This window comes from Natrix helvetica (genome assembly GCF_964273705.1).
Source record: "Natrix helvetica genome assembly, chromosome: 8".
Classification (NCBI taxonomy): domain Eukaryota; kingdom Metazoa; phylum Chordata; class Lepidosauria; order Squamata; family Natricidae; genus Natrix; species Natrix helvetica.
In genome coordinates this window covers 28,203,739-28,228,927 of record NC_138559.1, presented here as the reverse complement: position 1 = coordinate 28,228,927, position 25,189 = coordinate 28,203,739, and the positions used below count along the sequence as shown (strand labels likewise).

The window sequence follows — 25,189 nt, the reverse complement described above, 5'->3', positions numbered from 1 at the left end:
AGGAAGGGAGGCAAAGCCAAGGTGGTAGGAGAGGAGTCAAGGTCAGATAGCACCACCGTAGCTCTAAGACTGGCACCGGGCTGTGCCCAGCCAGAGGATGTGGCCCTCCCTTCCCGCTTTGAGAACCAGCCAAGCGAACCCATCGCTGATCATGAGAGGCAGCCTCACGGAGGCTTCAGCTGCACAAGGAGGCCCATCAGCACAAAATCTGGCAGTTGCAGTGGGGATGAAAAGTTGGGGCCCCACGTAGAAGCAGCCTCCCTCAGTGGATGTGCTCTTTCCACAGGATGTGGTCGAAAGCAAACACAGCTGCATTTCAAGACAGGCACCAACCACCATCCAGCGCAAACGACACTCTGCTGCCTGTGAGTCACCACCCAGTGGTGGCTACACACTTGTGCAAATGGCTGACTCCATGAAATTTGCACTCCCACTTCATTGTGGCCCTTTGATTCATAGAACCATGTTAGAGAGGAAGTTGTAAGCAACATCTTTTTATTGGGGGAGAAGCAGGATGCACAGGGGAGTAACAGCAGGAACCACTTTCAGCTGCAACAGGGAGAATGGAAGATGAACCGGCTCACTTGTGTGGCCCAGAAAAGATATTCTTAAGGACTCTGATTGGCCACCACATTCCCAGCATTGCACCCTGAGTGCATGCATCAAACAAGTTTAAAGCAGGCTGTCCCCTCCCCCCAAAGCCGACACACTTCAGTCCAACAAACAGAAAATGGAATCCAGCAGCTCTGGCAGCCCTGGCAGGCCTTGTTGGCTTTCCCAGGGCCCGGAGCAGAAGGCAGACACAGGCAGAGGGACCCCCAATTCCCCACCTCAGCTGATGTAATGGACGTCCCTCGGGACTGAGCACAGGAAGGGGAACTCGAATGCGGCTGGAGAACAGTTTCATCGGCGGCGAGGCTTGGCAATGCCGACGTGGCTGTAGGGCCTGTCGTTGCGCTCCTGGAGAGGCTGGAAGGAAGAATACCAACCCTTAGGGCCTCTGTGGGCACAGCACGCTTCTACCACCTTGGGGGCCAAGAGCCAGCAGCGGGTGAGGGGACGGCGGCCGTGGGTCTGGGAAAGTTTGGCTTGGTCAAGCGGGCAACACTGACTCGCCAGTCTCCCACGTAACTCCTTCCCCTGCAGTTCGGAGGGGCCATTCAGCTGCCCCACACAGCCTGCGTCCTCTGGCGTGGTTGCTCTCTCTCCCCGTTGGCCGGGAGGGCATGATGTGTGCCAGGGAAATCAGTGCCATGGCCCCAGGATGGCCAACTGCACCCTTGAAATGCATTTGACTCTTGGGCAGAATTGTAAACCAGAATTGTCATCAGCCATGATGGATCCTCAAGTGAAATCCAGCATTTGCACAGCAGGCAAAGCCAAGCTGTGACTGGAGCACGTGGTTCAGGGTGCTGCTAAACATCTTAATGGGTCTGGAAGAGGACAGGTTTGACAGAATCTGCCGCCCTTGGGGCAGGCGTCCCTGCCCGGGGATCCTCCTCCGTGGGGCTGGGATTCTGGAAATGACCGAGAGGTTGGCAGACCCTTTCTCAAAGCCATCCCATCAGTGACTATGGGAGCAGCTACTTTTACTCAACGATTGGGCACAGGTGTGCTCATCCGTGAAACTAGCTCCGCCCCATCTCCACTCTGCTAGGATATCCAAATGGCCTAATATTCACACAATCCTCTAGTTGATTTCCCGCTTTCTGTGGGATGAATTGGCCAGTCTCTGATCTGACACAGAAAGGGAAAGTCAAAAGGAAGCTCTCACCTGGTACAGCTGGTCGTTGGCCAACAGGCACTGCTTATCAGAAGCTGCAGGATCAAAATAGGAAGACTGAGGGCACAAGGAACAAACCAAGAGAGCGGGGGGGGGGGGAATCTCTGAAGCATGCAAGAAAGGGGTGTGTGCGAAGCACCTGAGCTGTAAATAAAGTGGTCTTTCCTTTTGGAGAAAACCACCACTCACCCAGCTGCCCTTTCCCGCCACCTCCTCACCTTGGGCTGGCTGGCCACGCTCTTCCACGGCTATGTGGTACACAGCGATAGCCAGGAAGATTGTGGTAATGAGGCTGGCTGCTGAAATCCCCAGAATCGTGGCTAAGTCCAGATGGATGCAGTTCTGGCACACTGTAGTGAAAGAAAACAGTGAAGATACGTTCTGCACTTCCCCACGTGGCATCTGCACAGGCCTCACTCAAGCAGAGCAGGTGTCCTTTTATGGCAGAACTGCCACAAGCAACCCTCACCCCTCAGAAGCCATTGCCAGGTCCCTGGGCAGAGAAAGGGAGGCCCAGCTGCAGTCCCTGAACTGCCCATCCCAGGTGCCGCCCCAGGCTTTCACAGGGCTTGCCAGAAAGATGACCTGTGTCCTGGGAAAGAGCAGCTCAGAAATGCTGAATGTGAGCAGAGTGGAGCATTTCATCTCCAGAAACATTTCAACGCAGGGACACCGAATGTAAGTCACAGAGGTGGTGATTTGACAGTTCACGTTCAGAAAAATCTACACCACTTTTTTTCTAATATCTAAGAATAGACAAGCAACATCTTGAGGAAAAAGCTTGGTTCCATAGGAAGAGGACTAGCTTCATTTAATCATCTCTTTTAAGACCTCACCAAACAAACGAAGCTCCTTTTGAAGTGAGGAGGCAAACAGTGGCCAATTTACAAGGCTGAGGACAGACTGCCCAGGTTCTTTTGTATACCTTTGTCCATGAAGCTTCCCCCGTCCTTCTTATTTTGCTCCAGACTGTCTCTGGGTAGGGAACGGAGCTAAGATATTCCTTTCACTTGAGCCATCCCAGCTTCAAAGGGCAGGCTTATTTCAGTCTGCCTCGCTGAAACCGGACAACTGGCAATGTTGTTAAATAAGGGGGAGAAAGAAGGCTTACGCACTCCGGATGAAAACATGCAGGCGTCTTCTTTCATTTTTGCTGTTGATACACTCATAGATGCCTCTGGGGTCGTCCATCACAGCCAAAACCAACTCCTCGCCTTGGTAGGTGAGATTCATACTGTCTTTTAACCAGTGCGTCTTATTATTGTCCCCTTTACATACCAGGAACACCTTTTTTCCTTTCTGCTCTATGGTGATGTCTGCAAAACAAATGGGAGGAGGTGGAGCAGAGGCCCCACAGGCAAAGCCTCACCAGGACCTCCAAGGTTTCAGGGGCCAAACAAATTAGGTAACAAGTATTTCAGCAAGAGTCATTTATGCTATTCAGGCAACTGGCATTCCTTCAGCAAAAGTGTCATGGCTTAATCATTGGTTAAGGGAAACAAGCCCTTGTGCTTATTCCTAGTTCTGGGCCAGTAGTTGCTGCTGAGCAAGGGTCTGCTTGTTTTCCCTATCCAGCTTTCATGCATCGGTGGTGGTGGTGGTGGTGTGTGTGTGTGTGTGTGTTGCCTGCTGAAAGTATACCAGTCCTCTGCAAATCCAGGAACCCGTTATCAGCCCCTGGGGCCAGGTCTTTGCAGCTGCTTCTCTCCCAAACAGCCTGTCCGCTTTGCTTCTCGGGGATCTTGCCTTCCTCTTGTTACATGTTTGCTCAGCCGATACTCCTGCTGAGTAGCTGCTGAGACTTCCTCCCAAATCTACCTGGCAGCCTTGAATTGTTTAAGGCCCTTTGCCCTCCCATCCGGGAATGACTCTTGATAAGCTTCTAGCCAGCCAGGAAAATCCCTTTCTTTCCAAATACCGTATTTTTCGCAGTATAAGACGCACCGGAGTATAAGACGCACCAAGGTTTTGAAGAGACATTTTTTTAAAAAGTAGGTAGGAAGATAGAGAGATAGAGAGAGAGAGCGAAATACAGTAGGTAGGTAGGGGAGAGAGAGAATAGGTAGTTAGATAGAAAAAGGGATATATATATATATATATATATATAGAGAGAGAGAGAAGTAGAGAAAGATAGACAAATACAGTAGATAGGTAGAGGGATAGAGAGAGAGAAATAGAGAGAGAGAGAAATACAGTAGATAGGTAGGGGGAGAGAGAGATAGAAATAGAGAGAGATAGAGAGATACAGTATGTAGGTAGGGGAAGAGAGAGAATAGTTAGATAGGAAGGTAGATAAAGGGATAGAGAGAGAAATAGAGAAAGATAGAAAGAGAAATACAGTAGGTAGGTAGAGGGATAGAGAGAGAGAAATACAGTAGATAGGGAGAGAGAGAGAGAGTAGGTAGATAGGTACATAGGTAGAGGGGGAGAGAGAGAGAAATAGAGAGAGAGAAATACAGTAGATAGGTAGGGAGAGAGAGAGTAGGTAGATAGGTACATAGGTAGAGGGGGAGAGAAATGCAGTAGATAGGTGGGGAGAGAGAGAGGGGGGGTAGGTAGGTAGGTATGTAGATAGAGGGAGGGAGGGAGGGAGATGTTTCCAGGTGTATTTATCCATGTGCTGGAGAAAGAAATCACTGACAATGTGCAGCACCTAAGACTTTGTTTCTGCTGCCACAGCACTTGATCAATGTAATTCTCATCAATCAGTTAAAGAGCTTTCCAAAAGGGAAAAAAAAAGTTTTTGCGCTCTGCAAACCTTCCCTATACGGTCCGTTTTTTTTCAAAAAAAAAAAAAGGCATGAACAGCCTTGAGGGGGCTTGCAGAGTGCTACTGGGGCCCCCCCAAAACGAGCAAAAAACAGCCCATTTTTTGTCAAAAACATTGCATGCATAGCCTTATGGAGGCTTAGAGTGCTCCTGGGGGCTGGGGGGGGGGAATAATTGAGCAAAGAAAATGGTCCGTTTTTTGCTCATTTCTGCCCTCCCCAGCCCCCAGGAGCTCTTTGAAAGCCTCCATAAGGCTATGCACGGCCATTTTGTTGAAGGGGACGGGGCTTCGGGAGGCAAAAAATGCTCTATTCAGTTTGTAAGACGCACCCAGATTTTCAGCCTCTTTTTTGAGGAAAAAAGATGCGTCTTATACTCCGAAAAATACAGTATTCTTTCAGAAACAAGCTTTTTTCAAACACTCAGGATCTGGAAAATTCAGAAGCCAGCCCCAAATGAAAGATAGCCAAAATGTAAGCACACCAAGAGTCACTGACTGGGATTGTGCATCACAATCTACACACATTGTGCAAACTCAGGCAATTATGGCATAGTCAGTAAAGCATGGCCACAACCTATGGCTGGCCCCAGACATACTGTACCAATCCATCTTATTTGAACTCCTCCCGAGCTGCCTCCCTGATTTTAGAAAACCTGGATAAAGCATACCTTTTTCAGGTGCGGTATTTCCATTTATGCTGATGCCTGAAAGAAAATAATTTCATGTTGAGAAACACAGAGCAAAATAAACTGGGACCAAGAAACGCAGTAATACCACACACCAGGTGTCCAAGCAACATGAAAGAGTTGAACGTATGCCATGCAGATGCAGTGAAAAGACTGAACTCCATGCCAAAGGCACCCAGGGAGGGAATAGCAAAACGTTAATGGAGGGCTGATCAGCCTTCGGCCGAAAGGATAACATTGACCTGAGCAAGGGAACATTTCTATGACTTCTTAATTTCAGAAACAGGCAACTAAGGAGTATCATGATCGAGGTTTTTAATATTAGGCTAAGTCTGAGGAAAATGGGCAGAGAGAGGTTTTTTCCTCCCAAAATGCTAGCAGTTCAGGACAGGCGCATAACAATATTTCCTCACCTACCACAGGCTGGGGAGACGGGACCCCCTCACAGATCTTTTGGCCCTGGAATCTGGCAGCCACCGAAAGGCAATATCTCCACCATTGCCTCTGACAGGTTTTCCTCTTCAATGGGCTGAATTTACATTTGCATCCAGCCTTTCCTCCAAAAGCTTGCAACATAAATGTCCCATTCCTCATTTATGAGCTTGGCGAGACAGGGGGAAGTGGCTGACTACACCTGGTCAGCCTGGCTGCCTCCAGCTGCAGGCCAGGTGTGAAGAGGAGGTGGGTTTGCTGCTTTCAGATTGTGTGTGTGTGTGTAAGCAGATGCTCTGAATCACAAACATAGCTGAGTGCAAGCAACACATGGTAATGACATGGCAATCTGGTCTTCATGCCTTCTCACTATGCCCGGTTCTTTCTTTCTTTTTCAGCCTGCCTACCCTCACCACCACCACCCCCGGCTCCCAGCCCGGAGTTCACAAGCCACAACCCTCTCAAACTGCCTGCCTTGGATTTAATCCTACCTTGGAAGAACAGGGCAAGGACAGTTAGCCACAGCAACTGCTCCTGGCTTCCCATGCTTGTCGATGGGAGAGCCAGATATGTTGTCCCCGTTTTTTGTCAGCACAGGTAGCAGGTGACTGTCTTCTGACAGGTGAAAAAAATGACTGGGCAAGAAGATATAGGGAAGATTTTTGCAGGCAGTCTGCAACAGGAAGTCTGTGGGTGGGGGCTCTTCCGTCCTGTGTGTGTGTGTGTGTGTGTGCGCACGCATTTACACATAAGGAAATAAAACAAGAAGAGATGCTACAGGGAAACCACACTACTGAAAAAATGAAACTGACTTTCTTCCCACCTTTGCAGAACTGAATGGCAAATATAGCCCCCTGCCCCAGCAGCAGCTCTCCACTAAGCCACCCCACAAAGAAGCCCCAGGTAGGGGGGCACCTCCTCCCTTTTGGCCAAGCCTGTTGGGCAGGGGGTCAGAGCCAACCCGAACCGGCGGCTCAGCCCAGGCCAGCCACTCCTCAGCTACTGCTGGTGCGGAACAGGATCCGCATTCAGCCTCCAAATATCGATCCAGACCAGCGTTTCTCAACCTTGGCCACTGTAAAGATCTGTGGACTTCGACTCCCAGAGTTCCTCAGCCTGACATACTGGCCGAGGAATTCTGGGAGCCGAAGTCCACACACCTTGCACAGTTGCCAAGGTCAGAGGGGTCGCCTGGTCGTGAAGTTGGTGGAAGGGCCGCCGAGCCCCCTTGGAGCCTCTGGGTCGGGGCGCCGGGAAACCTCCAGCCACTGGGCTCGCCTCCGCCCTCCCTTTGTTCGAGCGCCCTCCCTGGGATCGGCGCACGGGGAGAAAGCAGGAGCCGGCGGGAGCCCTCGTCGTGTCCCCGGGCGACCCTCTCGGAGCAGTCCTCGGACAGCTGCCCGGAGGGGCCTGGCGGGAGGCAGCGCCTTTCTCGCTGCTGGCTGCTGCATCGCGCTGCCGACTGGCACTGAAGCCGCTGGCCGGACGGCAAAGCGCAGAAGCGGCTCCCCCGCGCCTAGGACGCCTCTGTAGAGCGAGGGTGACGCAGGCGCCAGCAGCTCCCTCTAGCCACGATACGGCTCTATGGTTGGTCTGTCTGGCTATGGCGCGCTTCCGGCGCTTTCTGATGACGTCGGGCTCGTCCTGTGGGCGTCGCGCGTTGTCAAGCTCATTGCTGAAAGGTGGCACGGTCGCCCAGCTGGAGCGCCTCGGAGCCTCGGCCTCGCCTTCCTCCTGCTGCTCGTCGCCCCCGTTCTGCTCCAGGGCGCCCGGCGCTGCGGGCCGTCGCTCGTCCTCTGGGTCGCGGCTCTCCATGGAGGTCGCCCGGCGGGGAAATGACCGACCACGAGAACAATAACAGCATCTCCCGGAATCCCTTCGCCGCCCTCTTCAGCTCCGTCGCCGACGCCCGGCACTTCGCCGAGATCCAGAAGCAGCCGTCGACGCCGACGGAACCCGCGGGTGAGCGAGGAGGCCGGGTGGCTGGAAGGGGAGCGGGCTGGAGGGGCGCGCACGTAGACTCCGGTAGAGCGCCCGGATCGGCCGCCCTGAGGGCCTCTCTCGAACCCTGTGCCCGCGGGCTCCAAGCGCCCAAAGAAATCTTTGCACACTCTCTCTTCCCTTTGCTTTATTTTCTGCACCTGGAAGTGTAGTTGCGTTCCATGTTTATATAGCGGGGTTACCACGAAATCATTGTTTATTTGGTCTTCATCCAAAATCCCTTTCCTATTCAGTCACTGGTAGCTCAGCCTCGGTCCACCTACCTGCAAAGTTAGAAATGTAAGCCAAATTATAGGACAGTTAGCAACATAATTGAAAAAGAAATGCATGGACTTGGCGGACTACATCACTGGATTGATACTAAAGACATGAATTAGACTAGCATTGCCTGGCAGGTATTAAAATCCTGAGAGCTAACTACTTACTAATTTAATTCCAGATTGTCAAATGGCAAATCAATAAAAGAGCAGAATGGTTTGGTAAGAGCAGCTGTTTAGGTGGCCTCTTAACTCCTTGCTTTTCAGAAGTCTCGAGATTCTTCTGGGATTCCCAGGAGACAAAAAGACTTGTGTACAGGCTGCATTTTTTTCATGGAAAGCAGCTATGTTTTTATGATCTATACTTTGCTTACTTGCTATGTAAAAAAAGTGCCCTTAGGGCGAAGCTTCTGGTGCTGTGACAGCCCAGATGAGAGACGCTCAGGCCTTAGAGAGACTGCTCAGATGGTGTTGGGGCCCAGGTACGCTGCTTATTGACTAGCTCTGCTTCTTTAATAGAGGAAACCTCTGCCAGCCAAGATGATTCTGACAACAGTGTGTCTGAGAGTCTGGATGATTGCGACTACTCTGTGGCTGAGATCAGTCGCTCCTTTCGCTCCCAGCAGGAGCTCTGCGAGCAGCTCAACATCAACCACATGATCCAGAGAATCTTCCTGATCACATTGGATAACAGTGAGTGTGGAAGCATAAATGGCCAGAATCCAGGCTGAGTTGGATTAAGGTGGAGGGAGCCACCAGGTGGCAGTTTTTGATCCATGAATGCAAATTCAGGCTCCTCTCCTGGAGAACAATTGTTGATATCATACAACATCTGCTGACTTAAGACCCCCCCAAAGACAACAAAATCTGTTTGCCCAAAAACCTGTGTAAACAGTCTCCTGGCAAAAACAAATATGCATATAGAATGGAAATCTTGTTCTCCATTGTGCAAGCAGTTAAGGCCAAATTTATTGATGTGGTTTTCTGTATCTTTATGGGCTGGTCAGCATATTGCAGGTGTGACAAACTTTACCTAACTTGTAAATTCCAAACATTGACCTGGTGGTATTTCTTGCAACCACACTGCTTCATTTTCCTGCTCCAATTAACTGTCTGTAGGGTATGGCTTGGAAGAGTTCCTTTACTGTGTTTTTTAGATTTGTGCTTTGTTGTGCCATTTCATTGATCCTAGAGACTTCTTTCCTTTAGGCCACAAGCCATGCCAGCCTCAATTTGGGTGCCCTCTCGTATGTGTTGGGAAGTCTGGGAGTTGTAGTTCAAGACACGTGAGAGAAATATCTTGAAGAAGGCCTTGTTTTAACATCTGCCAAATCAAGAAGCCAAAATACGACAATAAGAGTTGTTGATAGAGAGAGAGAAATGGTTCTGAACATGAAATGTTTTGGGGATTTCTCTTTTGCTGCTTTGCTGATTTCCCCTCCCCGCTTCTAGGTGACCCCAATCTGAAGAGTGGAAATGGCATTCCTGCACGGTGTGTCTACTTGGAGGAAATGGCTGCAGACCTTGAGGATCAGGACTGGCTGGACATGGAAAATGTGGAACAGGTCTCTGCATGCAAGAATCTGATGGTGTCTTCACCAGATTGGAGGCTTGCGGGAGAAGGCTAGTCTTGGTCAACAGGCCAATTGTTCCCTGTGCCTATGGCCAGGAAAAGATGCTTCCCCAAGCCAGGATACCATGTTCCTAGAGGCGTTTGATTGCACATTTGTTATGACACTTGCTTGATTTGCTTTATAGTACTTTTCCTTGAACAAGTCAATTTCATCTTATGTGAAACTGTTGAGGTCTATGGACTGACTGCTTCTTATCTCTGATAATCAGCTAGATTTGGAGAAGCATTTAAAAATCCTAGCTGTTTATACATAATGTCACTCTATAAAAAAATTGGATGTGAATGAGATCTAGGCTCTTTCTCCAAATGTTGGGAGGGAGCAATTATATTCTGGATTGATATGTTTCCCCAGGCCCTTTTTACCCGATTACTGCTCCCGGAACCTGGCAATCACTTGATCCACATGACTTCAACTGGCATGCAGAATCTCTCAGCAGAGAGAGATGCAGGAGAGAAGCACATCCTGCGATACCTCTTTGCCTGCTTCCGGAGGGCAAAGGAGGAGGTGGGTCAAGCATCCATATAACATCCAAGCCGCTTGCTGGCCTGGACAGAAGGGGCTAGAAATCAGCTGTTCTCTCTGTTCTCCTAGATCACCAAGGTGCCCGAGAACCTGTTGCCTTTTGCAGTGCGTTGCAGAAATCTGACTGTATCCAATACCTACACACTCTTCCTAACACCAGAGATCTATGTCAACCAGAATGTCTATGAGCAGTTAGTGGACTTGATGCTCGAATCATTAAGAGGAGCTCGTGAGTTGGCAAAGGCTGATGCCCCAGGATAAGCGAATGGGATCCAGCTCGTGGCAGCTCTCCAAATATATCCTTTTTAAAATACTCGTCCTTTCTCTCCCCCATAGACTTTGAAGATGTAACAGAGTTTCTGGAGGAGGTCATCAAGAACCTCACGATGGATGAGGAAGTGAGGACTTTCGAGGAGGTTATGGTCCCTGTCTTTGACATCATCTCAGGACGAATTCGGGAGCTACACCTTTGCCAGATCCTGTTGTACTCTTATCTGGATATACTCCTGTATTTCACTAAGCAAAAGGATATTGCCAAAGTGAGTCCTTGGTTGTCTCATTCACCCCCAGGTGGCCAGAATCCCTTGCTGCCTTTACCCTGGGAGAAAGGCCACTTTTCTGTACCTCACTTTGTATATGTCTGTGTGCGTGTGCGTGTGTGCGTGTGGTGAAATGTTTTCAAAGGAAAAACCAAGAAACACCAGTTGCCTTTTGAGGGGGGGAAAAGCATCTTTGGGTCTACTTCTGTTTGTTCAGGTTTTTGTTGAGTACATTCAGCCAAAAGATCCAGCCAATGGACAGCTCTACCAGAAGACACTGCTGGGAACCATCTTGAACATCTCATGTCTTCTGAAGATGCCTGGTGTGGTGGAAAGCCATGGCTACTTTCTGAACCCCTCTCGATCCAGTCCTCAAGAGATCAAGGTGCAAGAATCCAACATCCACCAGGTGTATATTTCTGTTCCATTCCTGCTTTGCTTGTGCTTCAAAATTGTGTATTGAGAGGCAGCAAAATGGCTGCTGATGACAAGAACTCTTTTGTATACTGTGTTATTTTCTGTATACTATCCAAGTTTGATTAGAGTCATGTAGTTAGAATGCAGTATCGCAGGCTAATTCTCTTGACTGCCGTTTGCCAGCAGTTCAGCAGTTTGAGTCTCACCGGCTCAAGGTTGACTCAGCCTTTCATCCTTCCGAGGTGGGTAAAAAAAGGACCCCAGATTGTTGGAGAGCAGGATGCTGACTCTGTAAACCGCTCAGAGAGGGCTGGAAAGCACAGAGTATATAAGGGCTATTGCTATGATCAGGCAGATCTGTGGCTACCAATGTCTTTGAATAGGACACTGACTACCTCTGTGGAGATCACCTAGGGCTGCTGGGGTGGGAGGGTGGGGAGATAATTAAAATCCGGAAAGTGCCATAAGATGTGAAACTGCCAGAACTTGGGAAGGGATCTGAGGAACGACTTGGTGTAAGAGAATAGGTTGTCCTCAACTGATGATCACAATTGAGCCCAACATTTCTGTTGCTAATCTAGTCAGTTGTTAAACTCCATAAAATGAAGTTTTGTCCCATTTTATGATCTTTCATGCCACAGTTGTTAAGTGAATCACTCAGTTGTTAATTTAGTAACCCGGTTGTTAAGTGAATCTGGTTTTCCCATTGACTTTGCTTGTCAGAAGGTCACAAAACGGAGCTGTCATAAATCCATGCCAGTTGCCAGGCGTCTGAATTTTGTGACTCTGAGGAAGCTGCCATGATCTTAAGAGTGAAAAAACAGCCATAAGCCACTTTTTTCAATGCCATCGTAAATTTGAATGGTCACTAAATGAACTGTTGTAAGTCGAGGACTACCTGCCTGTGTCTTAGATGATTCTAGGGTCAGTGAGCCTGTGCATGTACCTTGATGTTAAGACCTCTGTTCTCATAACAACAGTTCATGGCTGAATTCCATGAGAAGATTCATCAGATGCTGAAGAATCTGCTACAGCTCTCCCCACAAACAAAACATAAGATCCTGGCCTGGCTGGGAAACTGTCTTCATGCCAACGCTGGGCGCACCAAAATCTGGGCCAACCAGATGCCAGAGATCTTCTTCCAGATGTATGCCTCGGATGCCTTCTTCCTGAACTTGGGAGCTGCTCTCCTCAGGCTCTGTCAGCCCTTCTGTAAGCCCCGATCTCACAGGCTTCTGACATTTGACCCAACTTACTGTGCTGTGAAGGAACTGAATGAGGAAGAGCAGAGGGTGAAGAATGTACACATGAAAGGTGAGCCCCTCCCCCTCCACCACCCTCCCAGTAGCAGGAGAGACGGGCGTTGCTGACATGGGCATAAAAGATGCCAGGAGGAATGGCTTCCTTTTGCTGGAGCTTTCTATGATCCATATTGATAGTGATGTTCGTTCCCTTTAAGGCTTGGAAAGGGAGACTTGCTTGATCCCAGCTGTACCTGAACAGGAGCCAAAATTTGCTGACAGCTATAACCTGGTGACGGAGAACTTGGTGTTGACACAGTACACCCTCCACTTAGGATTTCACAGGTACACAGGAGGCGCCGTGGTGGGAAGACTAAAGGTCTTGGGAAGACTTTTCCTCGGCAGCTGATAACGTTCAGGCTTTGGTAGAATGTAGCTCAAAATCTTAATAAATTTCAGTGGCCTTTTAGGAGGACACTGGGGTTCCTGCTAACATAATAGCACCCAAATGTAGGTATAGTCCTTGCTTAACAACCACACTTGGGCCCAAATTTTTGGTTGTAAGGCATTGTTGATTGTATGTTTTATGATCTATGACTTACCACTTTGTTGTTTGTATGTACACTGACAGCTTATGCACCAGAGACAAATTCCTTATGTGTCCAGTCACACTTGGCCAATAAAGAATATTTCTATCCCTATTCCTAAGTAAGTTTGTGTGCGTGGTGATTTTTACTAGTTGTTAAGGAACTGGTCATTAAGCAAGGACTAATTATAGGCCACCTTTATTATAAGCCAGTTGATGTTTGCGGGGAAATTTTTTTCTTGGTCTACTGGAGGATACAAATGGATGGAAATTAAAGTGAATTCTGATTTCTTCAAACTTTTTTTGTTATGGGTCCTTCAATGAAAGCAGCTCTCCAGCGCATATAATGCAAAAAATCCTTGTTATGCTAGCTCTCGCCCTAGCCAACCTCAGCACTCATTGCTGGCCTCCCTGGTTTACCCTTTTCCATTATAGCCTCCCAGTTTGTAATGGCCACCTCGAGCTTTTCTGAGAGGGTGGTGCCACTTCTAATTTTTAGTATCTTTATCTGTTTGTTGTACAGGTTGCATGACCAGATGATCAAACTCAACCAAAGCCTACATCGACTACAGGTGGCATGGCGGGAAGCTCAGCAGAGCTCCAGCCCTTCAGCTGACAACCTCCGGGAGCAGTTTGAGCGCCTCATGACCATCTACCTTTCCACCAAAGCAGCCATGACAGAGCCTCAGATGTTGAAGAACTGCCTCAATCTGCAGGTGTCCATGGCTGTTCTCCTGGTCCAGCTGGCCATCGGAAACCAAGGGACTGAGCTGATGGAGTTGACCTTCCCTCTGCAAGAAGTGAAGAATAGTACGCTGGCCTATGTCCCAGGTGACTGGCCACATATTTATCCTTTAGAAGTGGGTTTGAGCAGTGCCAGGATGGAGCCTGATACTTTGCAATGCCCAAGGCACTTGACAGGACACTATAGTCTTTTGGCTCATGCCTGGCTGGTTTGTAACACCATCCTAATGTTGAAGTAGAATTGTAAAAGCGTACATCCACAAGCAGCCCTTCCCTCGGTAAATGTGCACGCTTGCACAAGTGTATGTTGTTAAAAATATTTTTCCTTTTGGAAATTTCAGCTAGTAGCATTTGTCTTGAAATGTTTGTTTGTTTGTTTAAATTTCCATTTATATAGTTTCCTAACTCAAGAGAGTGACTCTGGGCACTTTACAATTATGTCTGGTTTGGTTTCTTCTTAGATGTTAATATCTAAACCCTCTCCTGCTTACAAGGAGATTTGTAATGCCTGTAATGCCATCTCGGTGGCCCCGGGAAGCCGCTGCCTCCCTGCCCTCCAATGCCTGCATTCACAGGGAAGAAACAAGCGCAGGGCTGTTGGCTGTACGTTCTTAGCAAGAGTTCACTTGGGCCTTTGCATTTGCAGAATTCTTTGCTGACAACTTAGGTGATTTCTTCATTTTCCTGCGCCGCTTTGCTGATGATCTTCTGGAACCTTCAGCTGACTCCCTGGAGCACGTACTTCATTTTGTGACCGTCTTCACAGGGGATGTGGACAGGTAAAACCTTCTTTGGAAGGCTGGAGAGGTGTGAATCAGGCCCACTCTGTAGTCAAGCAGCATGTTTGCCAGTGAAGGCAGCCTAGCCTTAGGAAGGAAAAACGTGACCCTGATAAACTCAATAAACTTCAGACTGAGTGCAGATTCAAGTTTTTCCTGAGTCTTCAAGCAAATAAATTTGGTGGGCTTGGTTTTGACTGTTCAGTTCCTTGAACACCTCGGCCCACGTACGGGAGAGTGGAGCAGTATAACAGAAGCATTGAGGTGTGGTGGGAAGCAGGTGCTACCCTGTGGTGACAACCTGTTGTGAGCAACCTAATGCTTGTCTGTTGGGAGGATACATGAGTCCCTTGCTGCTGCCAAACTCAGCAGGAGAATCCTAGGGGTGGGGGTGGGGACAGAAATTTGATAGAATTTTGGGGAAAGTGTAGATTTGGAGGTTTCCACCCACTCCTCCTGGCAGAATGAAGAACCCACATTTGAGAGCCAAACTGGCTGAAGTACTGGAGGCTGTGATGCCCCATCTGGATCAGGCCCAGACGCCTCTTGTCTCAAGTGTCTTTCATCGCAAGAGAGTCTTCTGCGCCTATCAGCATGCTGCCTACCTTGCTGAGGTTCTAATTAAGGTTTTTGTGGACATTGAGTTTACAGGTAAGGGAGGGGAGGACTGGGGGGGGGTGTCTCATTCCCTCAGTTCCTCCCTCCTAGCGCAGTCCCTTGAACAAAGTGCCATGAATCTTGGTGAATCCGCTTTGCTGGATCTGGAAGCAGATTTGCTAATTTTGGGAATGGCCCTGCTGCTGGCAGAATGAGAGGAAAAGACCTGGCCTTTTCTTCCAAAGCTTGAGATTTGCATTCCACTTTAAGCCACCTCTTCCCCTACTGCCTTTTGCGGGTGGAGGGAGGGAAGTGCTGATCCTCCACTCTCCATTCTCCTTTTGCCGCATGCAGTTTATTTCTACAAGAGTCTCAGAGTATAAAATCTTGATCAGTATCTCCAGATCCTGCAATCATTATGGGCCTTCTCCTGTGCAGGGGATCCCCATCAATTTGAGCAGAAGTTTAATTATCGTAGGCCCATGTACCCTATCCTTCGGTATATGTGGGGCACTGATTCGTACCGGGCAAGCATAAAGGTAAGGACCTGAGGTTTGTGAATTCTATGAGCTAGGAGAAGAAGAGTGTTTAACATCCCCCCTGCTCTCCATCTCTTGGGACTCTGCAGGCACTGGCTGATTATGCCTCCGAGAACCTTGAAGCCATGGCTCCCCCGCTCTTCTTGCGCTTCCTGAACCTGCTTATGAATGATGCCATTTTCTTGTTGGATGAAGCAATACAGGTGAAGCATTATTTGAGGGGTGGAGGTAGAAAGCAGGTAAATACTGTGACCGCCAAACTCTATAAGACGGTTCTTTTTTTTTGTAAGAATGATTCGTTAAAGGGTGGCCAATTTTGATGCCTTTAATGCAGCACAGAGCCCGTTGAGAAGGGAAGAAGCTTGCAATTTCAAGGGACATTTTCTGCCTTGAAAAATTGCTCACCCTTCACCAGCTGAGGAGTTGAACGGAAGGCTTCAGTTGCAGAGCTACTACTCCTCAGAGAGTTTTTCTGAGAGGTTTAGGTCTGGAGTCTTTGCACTTGGTTTCTGGATCTCCAGTTCTCCATCTTTGTAAGATTCATTCTCTCTGCTCCAAGTCCACAGAAAGGGGTTGCCATGACACTTCCATTTCTCACCCACTGAACTTTCTGCACCACGTTTCATTCCAGAAACAAGATACGATTCCCCCATTTCTGTGTGTTTTGTGGAATGTTTTAATGTAGCAGTTAAGATGTTGTAATCTACCTCAGTTCCGGAAGCTCACTGGGTGAGCTGGAGCTAGTCACTCTACCTCAGTCCAATCTTTCTTGCAGGGTTGCTGTTCTGGGCAAAATCAGAAGGCCTTGTATACGAAACTCTTTGCTCTTGAATAAATCCGTAAATCTCCAAGGCAAAAGTAACTTCTGAAAATGGCTGCATGAGCAAGAGTGTGATTTTGGCATCCAAGATCCTTTTTCTTTCCTGATGCCCTTTTCAAATTTCTCTGCAGTACCTGAGCAAGATCAAGATCCAGCAAATAGAGAAGGACCGGGGCGAGTGGGACAGCCTGTCTGCAGAAGTGCGGCGTGAGAAGGAAGCCAGCCTGCAAATGTTTGGGCAGTTGGCTCGCTTCCACAACATCATGTCCAATGAGACCATTGGGACCTTGGCCTTCCTGACCTCAGGTAAAGGCCCTGTGTTCTTCCTGGCATGGAATGCTGAAGGGAGCAGAACTACTGACCGAGCCTCCTTTTCATTGCAGAGATCAAATCTCTCTTTGTGCACCCTTTCCTGGCGGAACGCATTATCTCCATGCTCAACTACTTCCTCCAACACCTGGTAGGCCCCAAAATGGGGGCCTTGAAGGTCAAGGACTTCAGTGAATTTGACTTCAAGCCCCAACAACTGGTTTCTGACATTTGTACAATATATCTAAACCTGAGGTAAGTTGCATGCTGGAAGGGAAATACCCATCGGAGTGCTTCTTGGGAAGAGGATTAGAGGGCTTTGCCTTATGCATCCAGAATGTTAATGGATGTTGAAATATTTATTGTGGAAGAGCAGCCAGAAAGTCACCAGAGGTCCTCCTCAGATGATCTGATCAGACTAAGGATTTAGCTCCTCAAAGCCAGTGGACAACCACTGGAGAACATCTCATTGTTTATGAATACCAGTAGTCCATTCCAGTCCCACAAATTCTGCCAGTGAGGAAGAACAGGAGACACCCCCTTCATATCATGCTGTCTGGAATGTGACGAGCATGGGAGGAGGCTTGGGACTCTCCAGTCCCATAAACGTGAAGATAGTACACTGCGCAGAAAACATTTTTGAAAAAAGGGACAATGGCTGGGTGGGGCTGGTGAACTTTCATTGCTTTTCCACTTTGTAATCATCTTTTTTGGATCTAAGTGCAAATGCATGAGAAATGGGGCTGTACTGTGGAGAATGTCCTTGATCTTGTGTGCATCAGTCCAAGGCAATGCTCTGAATCTTGGCTGCGATACACAGGATGGAGGTGTGGGCTTCCTATCCTGGGTCAAGAATTTGCACAGTGGGCCAGGTTTTGTTGTACATTATACCCAGGAAACTATGGAACTTTGGCTAGGCTGGTCTCTCTCCTATGAATGCCATTCTTGCTGGCTCATGGATAAACCAGATTAACAAAACACAAAAGCTGTGTTCACGGAATTTGATATGCCCAAGCAAATCATCTTATAAATTTAACCTGATGGCTGATACACACAACATGCTAATACAATGGTTGTGCTCAGCTGAGTCAGTTTAAACTAACTAGACAAAGGTGTCATGTAGACCCATATATTCTATGTGCTAAGAGGGAGAGCTGTCAAATTTCTTTGGTCCAAGTGCTGGTGAAAGATAAAAAGGTGAACCCTGAAGGAAATAGCTGTGGGGTTTGTTCAGGCAGATCAAATTTGGGTTAGGTCCCCCATAAGAAAGATTTACAGTTGGTTACATTGTGGAAAGATGCTCACCACCAAGTGATCTTACGAAAAAGAGTTCCTTCTGAACAGGATAAATTATAGTGCAAATAGGCTGGAGCTATTTCCCATCATGCTCCAATTGCCAATATATTGCACAGTCTGAACAGGGCTTTTGATCTCACCTAATAAAAGGCTGTGGAAGTGAAAGAAAGGAACCAGCATAGGAAAGCCGAAATGACCAGGAGTGCCAAAGGAGAAAGAGGCTTGCTTGCATGGGGCCTCAGCATCCACTTTTAGCCCTCTTCTCTGTTTCAGTGATGAAGCGAACTTTTGTGTCACAGTGCCTAAGGATGGGCGATCATATTCCCCAACTCTTTTTGCTCAGACGGTCCGAGTCTTGAAGAAAATTAATAAGCCTGGCAACATGATTGTAGCATTTAGCAACCTGGCAGAGCAAATTAAGGTGAGATGGGAAGGTTGTCAATCTCCCCTTCCCAAAAATCTGTCTCTCTATTATATGTTGAAAACCTTCAGTGCATCCTGTGTTTGTACTGAGCAACATTTGGCTTTAATCTCCTGGGAGCAGAATTTTGACTTTCAATGCTCTTATAATAGTTGCAGGATGTTTAAAAGTCTAAAGAGACAGGTGAAAAATAGAGTTCATTGGGACTTACATTCCTCTCTGTAGCTGAGAACTGAATTTATTACAATGTGGATGAATGCAGTCAAATTTCCAACATTCAGCAAGACACTAGAAAACAACTCTGTATTAGTTGTGCTTCCATGGAATCAAAGAGTCAATCAAGGGCTGTGCTTGGCCTCTTATCTCTGCCCTGTTTCGGTTTCCAGGGCAAAGGTGACCCCTCAAAATCACAGGCCACATTTCTCTAGAAGTACTAGCTCCTATAAATTCTGGGGCTTGTCTTGAGTTTGTCCATAGGGATTTAACTCTGCAGGGTAGCCGAGCAGGGGCCCCTCTGCTGATTCCTGGATTTGTTTTTTCAGTCTCTAGCAGATCGCCAGCAGCAGGAAGAGGAGACATATGCTGATGCCTGTGATGAATTTCTGGACCCCATCATGAGCACCTTAATGACAGACCCGGTGCTGCTGCCTTCCTCTCGGGTCACAGTGGACAGGGCAACAATCGCTAGGCACCTCTTGAGGTATTTAGAAGGCAGAAAGGCAGGAGAAAATGGAATTCTGTCTAATTTCCTTCTAGGGAAGAGTGAACTTGTTTTAGATTTAGACATGGCACGGCGGTCTGACACTTGTTTTAGATTTAGACATTATCACTCATTTCCTTGTAGAATGCTAGTGGTGTTGACTCCCAGATTTGTCCCTGCATCCACTGGTCAGTTCCACTCTTTCATCCCCATACTGATTGGGTGTAAGGCATGGTATATCAACCATAATCACCTTTTGGGTCAGCCATGAGGTTTGAGGCTTGCAGTTCAGTTCTGCATTGGCTTGACTCCTTTCTCCAAGCTGGTCCCAATTGGTGTTGATAGGGAGTGAAGGATCCAGCCTCAACTGTTCTCTTGTGGCATGCCACAGGGCTCGGTACCCTCTCAACTACTGCTTAACATCTGCATGAAGCTGCTGGGTGCGATCATCCATCACCATGGGTTGAGGTATGCTGATGATGCTCAACTTGACATTTGTACACCTGGTGACCCAGGCGATTCTGTCGCTACCCTCACAGTGCCAGGAGACTGTAGAAACCTAGGTGGGGGACAACAGGCTATGACCGAACCCTGGCAAAACGGAGTGCCTTGGGTGCATGGAGCTTCAAGATTGGGGTCTTTGACATCTTGGTTCTGGACAGGGTTGCACTATCCCGCTCAGATCTACTTCCCAACTTAGGAATTCTTTGGGACTTACGAGTCCTGCTCAAACAGCCGCTTCCTGTCCTGTAAGAGTCTAAAGACTCTGAATATTGGCCTGGAGACCCAATGGGGGGAGGACCGTACTGGGGGTGGCTATTAGACTAATAGCACCCCCCACCACACATCCTGCTTCCTCCCCGCCATCTTTTATTCATAGTGCTGTACTTTTTCATTGTTTTCATTTTTGCTATTATATTTTTTGTAATTTTGCATTTTACTGGTGTAAGCTGTAGAAAGCAGATTCCCACTGCTACCAGAAACCACAAAGAGGTTAGACAGGCATGTTGGGTCAGTAAGAACAGTTGATAAGAACTCTGTGATCAGACCCAAAGCAACCCTGGACTTGGCTAGAAGATTGCAAGTTTTTTCTCCTTATTGCATGGGAAATGCTTAATTTTTCAATATATATTCTACTTTCAAATGTGTAAGGATGCTTACCTGTCTACTGAAATTAGCGGCATTATCTTTTGTTTTCTAGTCAACAGCCTGATTTTACTGTCATCCTCTCCCTGCTTTCTTTCTGCAGTGATCAGACAGATCCTTTCAATCGCAGCCCTCTCACCATGGACCAGATCAAGCCAAATACTGAACTGAAGGAGAGGATTCAACAATGGCTGGCAGACAGAAAGAAACAGAAAGAGCTGTGACTCAGCCAGAATGCTGTTGCCCCAGCTGCCTCTTTCAGTGAACCCAGGACTGATTTTGACAGCCCCTCCTTCTCAATTTTTCCATAATGATGAGGATTAAGCTTCCTTAGGCTCCTCTGCACTTTTCTGTGGTTCCTTATATTTAAGATCTCCTGGAAACCTCATCCCTTGACAGTTTAGTTTGTCTCCTATATTGTTTTCATAAGAATCCCTCACCGTGTTGGTTTCTCTTTAGCTGTTGCCCCAGATACTGGGCTGGACTTTCCCTTTTATGTTTAAGAAGAAAAGCTGTATTTACTCAATCCGGGCAGAAGATTTTCTTGTGTAAAGCCACTGTGGTAGCATGGTGATTTGTGGCTCACTCGGACAAACAAGGAGCAACCAACATTGATAAGAAATGGTAGAACTGTGGGAGAAACGTGGGCCGAATGAGATCAAGCAGCTTTCATAAGCCTTCCTTATCACACTCGCTTCCAGTAACTACACTTTGGGCAAACACTGTGAACAGATGATTGTGCAGGTGCCCTGTAATTCTTGCCTGCTTTAATACAGTGCCTGCCGCATGACAGATGGACACGTTGTGTACATAGTATCTTAGCTCCCGTTAGATCAATAAAAGTGTTGGCTGTCCCAAGTGGTTTCGGCCGCGGTGCCTCTTCATCTCTTTTCAGGAGGGTTCCGGGCGCCGCTTCCTTAAAGCTTTCAGGCTGAACACGTCGCCCAAAGGAGAAGACCTGAAAGGCCTCGGGGCCAGCCTGGGCGCCCTCGGAAACCAGCTTGCAGGCCTGGCCTGCCCAGCCTCCGAAGGGGGGAGGAGGAGGAGGAAGAAGGGGAGCGGAAAGAAGCCCCGCCCGCCCTTCGATGGCGGCAACGGAGAAGCCGGGCCGGCCCACCCCGCCCGCCAGATCCGCTTCCGTCGGAGGCCCGCCCGCTGGCGGAGGGCGCATGCGCGAGAGCTGGGCCCGTGGCGGCGGCGAGCGAGGGGCGTGGCCTGACAGTGCGGCGTGCGGCGGGCTCTGACCTTCAGCGCCTCCTCCCGGCTCCGTCTGGTTCCGCCATGGCGCAGGTTGCGCAGAAGCTGCTCCGGGCCGTCTCCGCCAAAGGGCCGCAGCTGCTCTCCGGTGAGGGGCCGCGGGGGCGACGGGGGGGGGATCGTCTCAGTGGAGGCGGCGCTGCCTCCGGCCGGCTCGGAGACTAGGCCGCAGCTCCAGCGGCTGAGGCGGGGAGAGGAGAGCAGCCATTTTGCCGGCGCCCCTTCTGCCTTGCGCGGCGCCCGGCTGCCGCGGAGCCTGGGGAAAGCTGACCTTGGCCGCCTCCTTGAGACCCTGGAGCCCCGCCATGGGCATGCTGGCTTAGAGGAGGGACGGCCGGCTAACCCGCCCAGAGGGGCCCTCCGCGGTGCTTGATAGCCTAGAGCCTCTCCAACCCCCCCCCCATCCTTCCCTCCCTCCCTCTCACAGAATGCATATATACATAATGACATAATAGCATGGACTATCGGCATGCCTTCCGCCCCCAGCCCTTCACGGTCCCCTCACGCCTTCCGCTGATGAGGCGTGCCACGCCTGGGCCCTTCCCTCTGCTCTTCCGCCGAAAGCAATGGGCACCATTGGGGGAAGGCGGCCTTGCGCGGCCAGCAGCTGCCTTGTGAAGAACTGAGTCCTGCACGTGGGAGCAAGTAGACCGGAAAGGTCAACTGGGGAGGGCAGGGGCCAAAAGGCAGACATGGGGGGGGGGCAATGCCCCAACCAAGCTGCCATGTCTTAAATTTCAATCACTTGACTGGGGGGCTACAACGGGCATCACCTCAGGCACTGGGCTGAGTTTTTGTTCAGTGCTGGCCTATCTTCAGTTGTTAACTTCAGTACTACCAATATTAAGGATGCTGAGAAATTGGGGAGAGTATGGAGGAGAGCAACAAGCATGGTAAGGAACCTGGAAGCTAAATAAAGGATTTAACGGTACTCAGTCAGTTTGGCCCAAGGGTGGGCAGTTAATTTTCCCAATAGAAACTGGCACTGTGCTAGAGGGCCGCTCCTGCCACACCCGCTCTGCCGATGCCACACTGGCTCCTAACTTCTTCTCAGAAAGACGGTGATATGTACTTTGGAGTGCCTGAAAACTGGACAGGAACCAATAGCTGGAAGCTTCACAGAGAGATATGCAAATTTCAAAAGAGAAAGAATATTACGCAGCGGACCAGTCTGCCGCTTGGAATTGAAGGGACTCCATCACTGAAATGTTTCAAGCCAAGTTGGGACCATCCAGCTGTTATCGGGATGGTCTAAGGATTGCTTCCAACCCTAGAATTCTAGATCCAGTGACAAGAAGCCCACCACTATTCTGAGTGATTAATGCCTGGGTTTAACTGGTGTAACTAGGGTTTCTTTTAATGTTTACTCAGAATCTTCCCCCCTCCCCCTTTATTATGCTTCCTGTCTGTAGGGATAATAGAGATCTTGATCCTTCTGTTTGATATCAGACATTTAAACCTTGCTCTTGCTTTCTCAAGCTAAATGATCCAAATTCCTTCCATATGTCCTCAAAGGATTTTATAGTCATCTGATCATCCTTGCTATTCTTCTCTGAGTACATTGTAATTTCTCTTAATGCTTTTTAAACTGTGATGTCCAGAATTGGCCACAATATTCCATGTGGTCCCTGACTAATCTAGTATGCTGTAAAGTAAAATTCTCAATTCAGTAATCTGAACACCATGCAGCCTAAAGATTGCATTTACTTTTTTTGCAGACATATCACACCATTCATATTCCATTTGTAATCTACTATTTCAATCTTTTTATGAGCATGTTATTGAGCCAAGTAATTGCCATCCTGCACTTGTGGATTTGATGTTGATTTAAGCATAGAATTCATAGTTAAGCATAAAATTTCATAGTTTATAGAAATGGGCTCATAATAAAATTATCAAATCATTTTGAATTTTATTTCAGTCTTTTAATGTATTAATTAGTCTGATCAACATTTTGCCATCTGCATTCTTAATGAAGAATATGGGGGCTTTTTATGCTTTATTGATATATTATTTCATTTTGACAAGTAACCACTTAATAGCTCATTTTGAATAGAATTTCAAGTTAGCATGTTACTACCAAATATTATAGCATCGATCCCAATTTAATTAGCTTGCTAATCAAAATGCCATAGGATACTTTTATTAATTGCTGTGCTGAAATCAAATTACATCTGGAACATTTGAACAATGTATATTGTTGGTTTTTTTAATGAAATAAATTTAGTCTGGCATTATTGTCTTTTTAACTTTAACAATAGATTCGACTATTGTATTTACAGTTGCTTGGAGATTCATCACTTTATGCTCTAAAATATTGCCAAGCACTGACATCAAAACTGATTGATTTGAAGTTCCCTGGATCATCCACCTTCCCCCCTCCATTTCTGTTTAATGACAGAACATTTGTCCTACCGTTCTGTAGACTTTTACCATTCTCCAAAATTTCATTTAAAGCTTGTCAGACCATCAGTAAGTTCCTTCAGTGCCCTAGGATGGTCCTCAAGATTTAAACATGTTTCTTTCTTGATTGCATTATGGCAGCTTCATGTTGGCTTTCCATAGTTACCTGGAAAACCAGATTCTCTTATTGGAGAATAGCGAACCAGAATAGAACCAAGCAGTGCTGTTAGCTTTTTGTGATCTTTTTGTGGATGCTTTTCTATTTAACATTAGAATCTCCCAAAAGAATCTGCTCTATGAATCAACTACTGTATTCGTCACCTGACTTGGCTAGAGACAACCTCTTACTGAAAATATTATACCACAAAGGCCAAGCAAAATATCACCATAGAGCTAGAAAACGTTTGTTTTAGCATTGGTCATTTGCTTTTCATCTTACCTTGCTCTTGCTCTCTTTTCTAGCTGCTGCAACCTATTCAAGGCCTCGGCTGGACACTTTCTTGTACTATGCCAAAGTTGAGCTGGTCCCTCCAACTCCTGCTGAAATTCCCAAGGCAATTGAGAGCCTGAAAACATTGCTGAAGAGCTACCAGACTGGGCGCTTTGCACAACTTACAGTCAAAGCAAGTATTTGCCAGCAGTTGTAGCTTACAGAAGCTTTGTTGGAAAAGGTGCTTTCAGACTTCTGATTTCCTGAGAGGCTAACATAGCTCTGTTCCTGCAGTGTCTAAAATTAATTCCAGCAAGTCCCTTCATAGAGCTAGAGAGAATGGAAAGTTTCTTTGGGTGTGTGTGGGTGTTTGTGTGTGTGTGTGTGAGAGAGAGAGAGAGTGTGTGTGTGTGTGTGTGTGAGAGAGAGAGAGAGAGAGAGAGAGAGAGAGAGAGAGAGAAGTTGAAGCGTGAAGTACTTTTCCATCCCATGAAGGAGGTAATGGTATCAATGAGTCTTCTGGAATAGCAGCTATATTAATTTGAATAAATTAAAGTCTAAATATCTCATAATTTAAATGTAAGTTATAATGACCGAAGATCTCGGTGTTGCTTGTACTTCACTGGAATTATCAAGAATGGGTGGGGCGATTGCTACCACAGTAATAATCATTTTTAAAAATCTTTATTTTCCTTTCAGGAAGCTTTGAGGAATGGCTTGGTGGCTACTGAAGTACTGATGTGGTTTTACATTGGAGAAATCATAGGCAAACGTGGCCTGATTGGATATAATGTCTGAAAAAGTTTCTTCTTTTGATTCCTAGTAGTGTCTTGATAACATTAAACTATGTCACTGAGATTTAAACTGTGCCTGCAAGTCA

General features: G+C 47.6%; 3 protein-coding genes across 5 annotated transcripts; 2 read left to right on the top strand and 1 right to left on the bottom strand.

The window, feature by feature from the left end:
• Positions 1-484: 484 nt before the first annotated feature.
• LOC309396104 (T-cell surface glycoprotein CD3 gamma chain-like) lies at positions 485-6,736 on the bottom strand. 2 transcript variants are annotated; one of them, XM_081960886.1, is made up of 6 exons: positions 6,163-6,736; positions 5,222-5,257; positions 2,899-3,099; positions 2,002-2,133; positions 1,775-1,818; positions 485-969 (listed from the first exon to the last, which is right to left on the bottom strand). In XM_081960886.1, the coding sequence occupies exons 1-6, from the start codon at positions 6,215-6,217 to the stop codon at positions 904-906; spliced, it is 534 nt and encodes a 177-aa protein (XP_081817012.1). In that variant the 5' UTR covers positions 6,218-6,736; the 3' UTR covers positions 485-903. The 2 variants fall into 2 exon arrangements, with proteins under 2 accessions (XP_081817012.1, XP_081817011.1); XM_081960885.1 differs by lacking the exon at positions 6,163-6,736 and adding an exon at positions 5,653-6,042.
• Positions 6,737-7,352: 616 nt separating this feature from the next.
• On the top strand, positions 7,353-21,073 carry UBE4A (ubiquitination factor E4A). The gene is made up of 19 exons (XM_081960884.1): positions 7,353-7,633; positions 8,449-8,622; positions 9,382-9,494; positions 9,915-10,067; positions 10,155-10,314; positions 10,422-10,624; positions 10,842-11,033; positions 12,022-12,355; positions 12,501-12,627; positions 13,392-13,699; positions 14,259-14,391; positions 14,855-15,042; positions 15,427-15,527; positions 15,617-15,730; positions 16,479-16,653; positions 16,731-16,911; positions 18,226-18,373; positions 18,916-19,073; positions 20,323-21,073. The coding sequence occupies exons 1-19, from the start codon at positions 7,507-7,509 to the stop codon at positions 20,441-20,443; spliced, it is 3,210 nt and encodes a 1,069-aa protein (XP_081817010.1). The 5' UTR covers positions 7,353-7,506; the 3' UTR covers positions 20,444-21,073.
• Positions 21,074-21,396: 323 nt separating this feature from the next.
• On the top strand, positions 21,397-25,173 carry ATP5MG (ATP synthase membrane subunit g). Of its 2 annotated transcripts, none has more exons than XM_081960887.1 (3): positions 21,397-21,564; positions 24,342-24,502; positions 25,009-25,173. In XM_081960887.1, the coding sequence occupies exons 1-3, from the start codon at positions 21,501-21,503 to the stop codon at positions 25,105-25,107; spliced, it is 324 nt and encodes a 107-aa protein (XP_081817013.1). In that variant the 5' UTR covers positions 21,397-21,500; the 3' UTR covers positions 25,108-25,173. The 2 variants fall into 2 exon arrangements, with proteins under 2 accessions (XP_081817013.1, XP_081817014.1); XM_081960888.1 differs by having other exon boundaries at positions 24,342-24,506; positions 25,013-25,173.
• The last annotated feature ends 16 nt before the right edge of the window (positions 25,174-25,189 follow it).

Excerpts from the sequence above, each read along its gene's own strand:
- LOC309396104 (XM_081960885.1), bottom strand. The coding sequence starts at position 5,833 with ATGAGGAATGGGACATTTATGTTGCAAGCTTTTGGAGGAAAGGCTGGA. Across the intron at positions 3,100-5,221 it reads AAATACCGCACCTGAAAAAG|ACATCACCATAGAGCAGAAA; the intron begins GTATGCTTTATC and ends TTTGTTTTGCAG. Across the intron at positions 970-1,774 it reads CCAACGACCAGCTGTACCAG|CCTCTCCAGGAGCGCAACGA; the intron begins GTGAGAGCTTCC and ends TCTTCCTTCCAG.
- ATP5MG (XM_081960887.1), top strand. The coding sequence starts at position 21,501 with ATGGCGCAGGTTGCGCAGAAGCTGCTCCGGGCCGTCTCCGCCAAAGGG. Across the intron at positions 21,565-24,341 it reads AGGGCCGCAGCTGCTCTCCG|CTGCTGCAACCTATTCAAGG; the intron begins GTGAGGGGCCGC and ends TCTCTTTTCTAG. Across the intron at positions 24,503-25,008 it reads TTGCACAACTTACAGTCAAA|GAAGCTTTGAGGAATGGCTT; the intron begins GCAAGTATTTGC and ends TTTTCCTTTCAG.
- UBE4A (XM_081960884.1), top strand. The coding sequence starts at position 7,507 with ATGACCGACCACGAGAACAATAACAGCATCTCCCGGAATCCCTTCGCC. Across the intron at positions 12,356-12,500 it reads GAAGAATGTACACATGAAAG|GCTTGGAAAGGGAGACTTGC; the intron begins GTGAGCCCCTCC and ends GTTCCCTTTAAG. Across the intron at positions 15,043-15,426 it reads TGTGGACATTGAGTTTACAG|GGGATCCCCATCAATTTGAG; the intron begins GTAAGGGAGGGG and ends TCTCCTGTGCAG.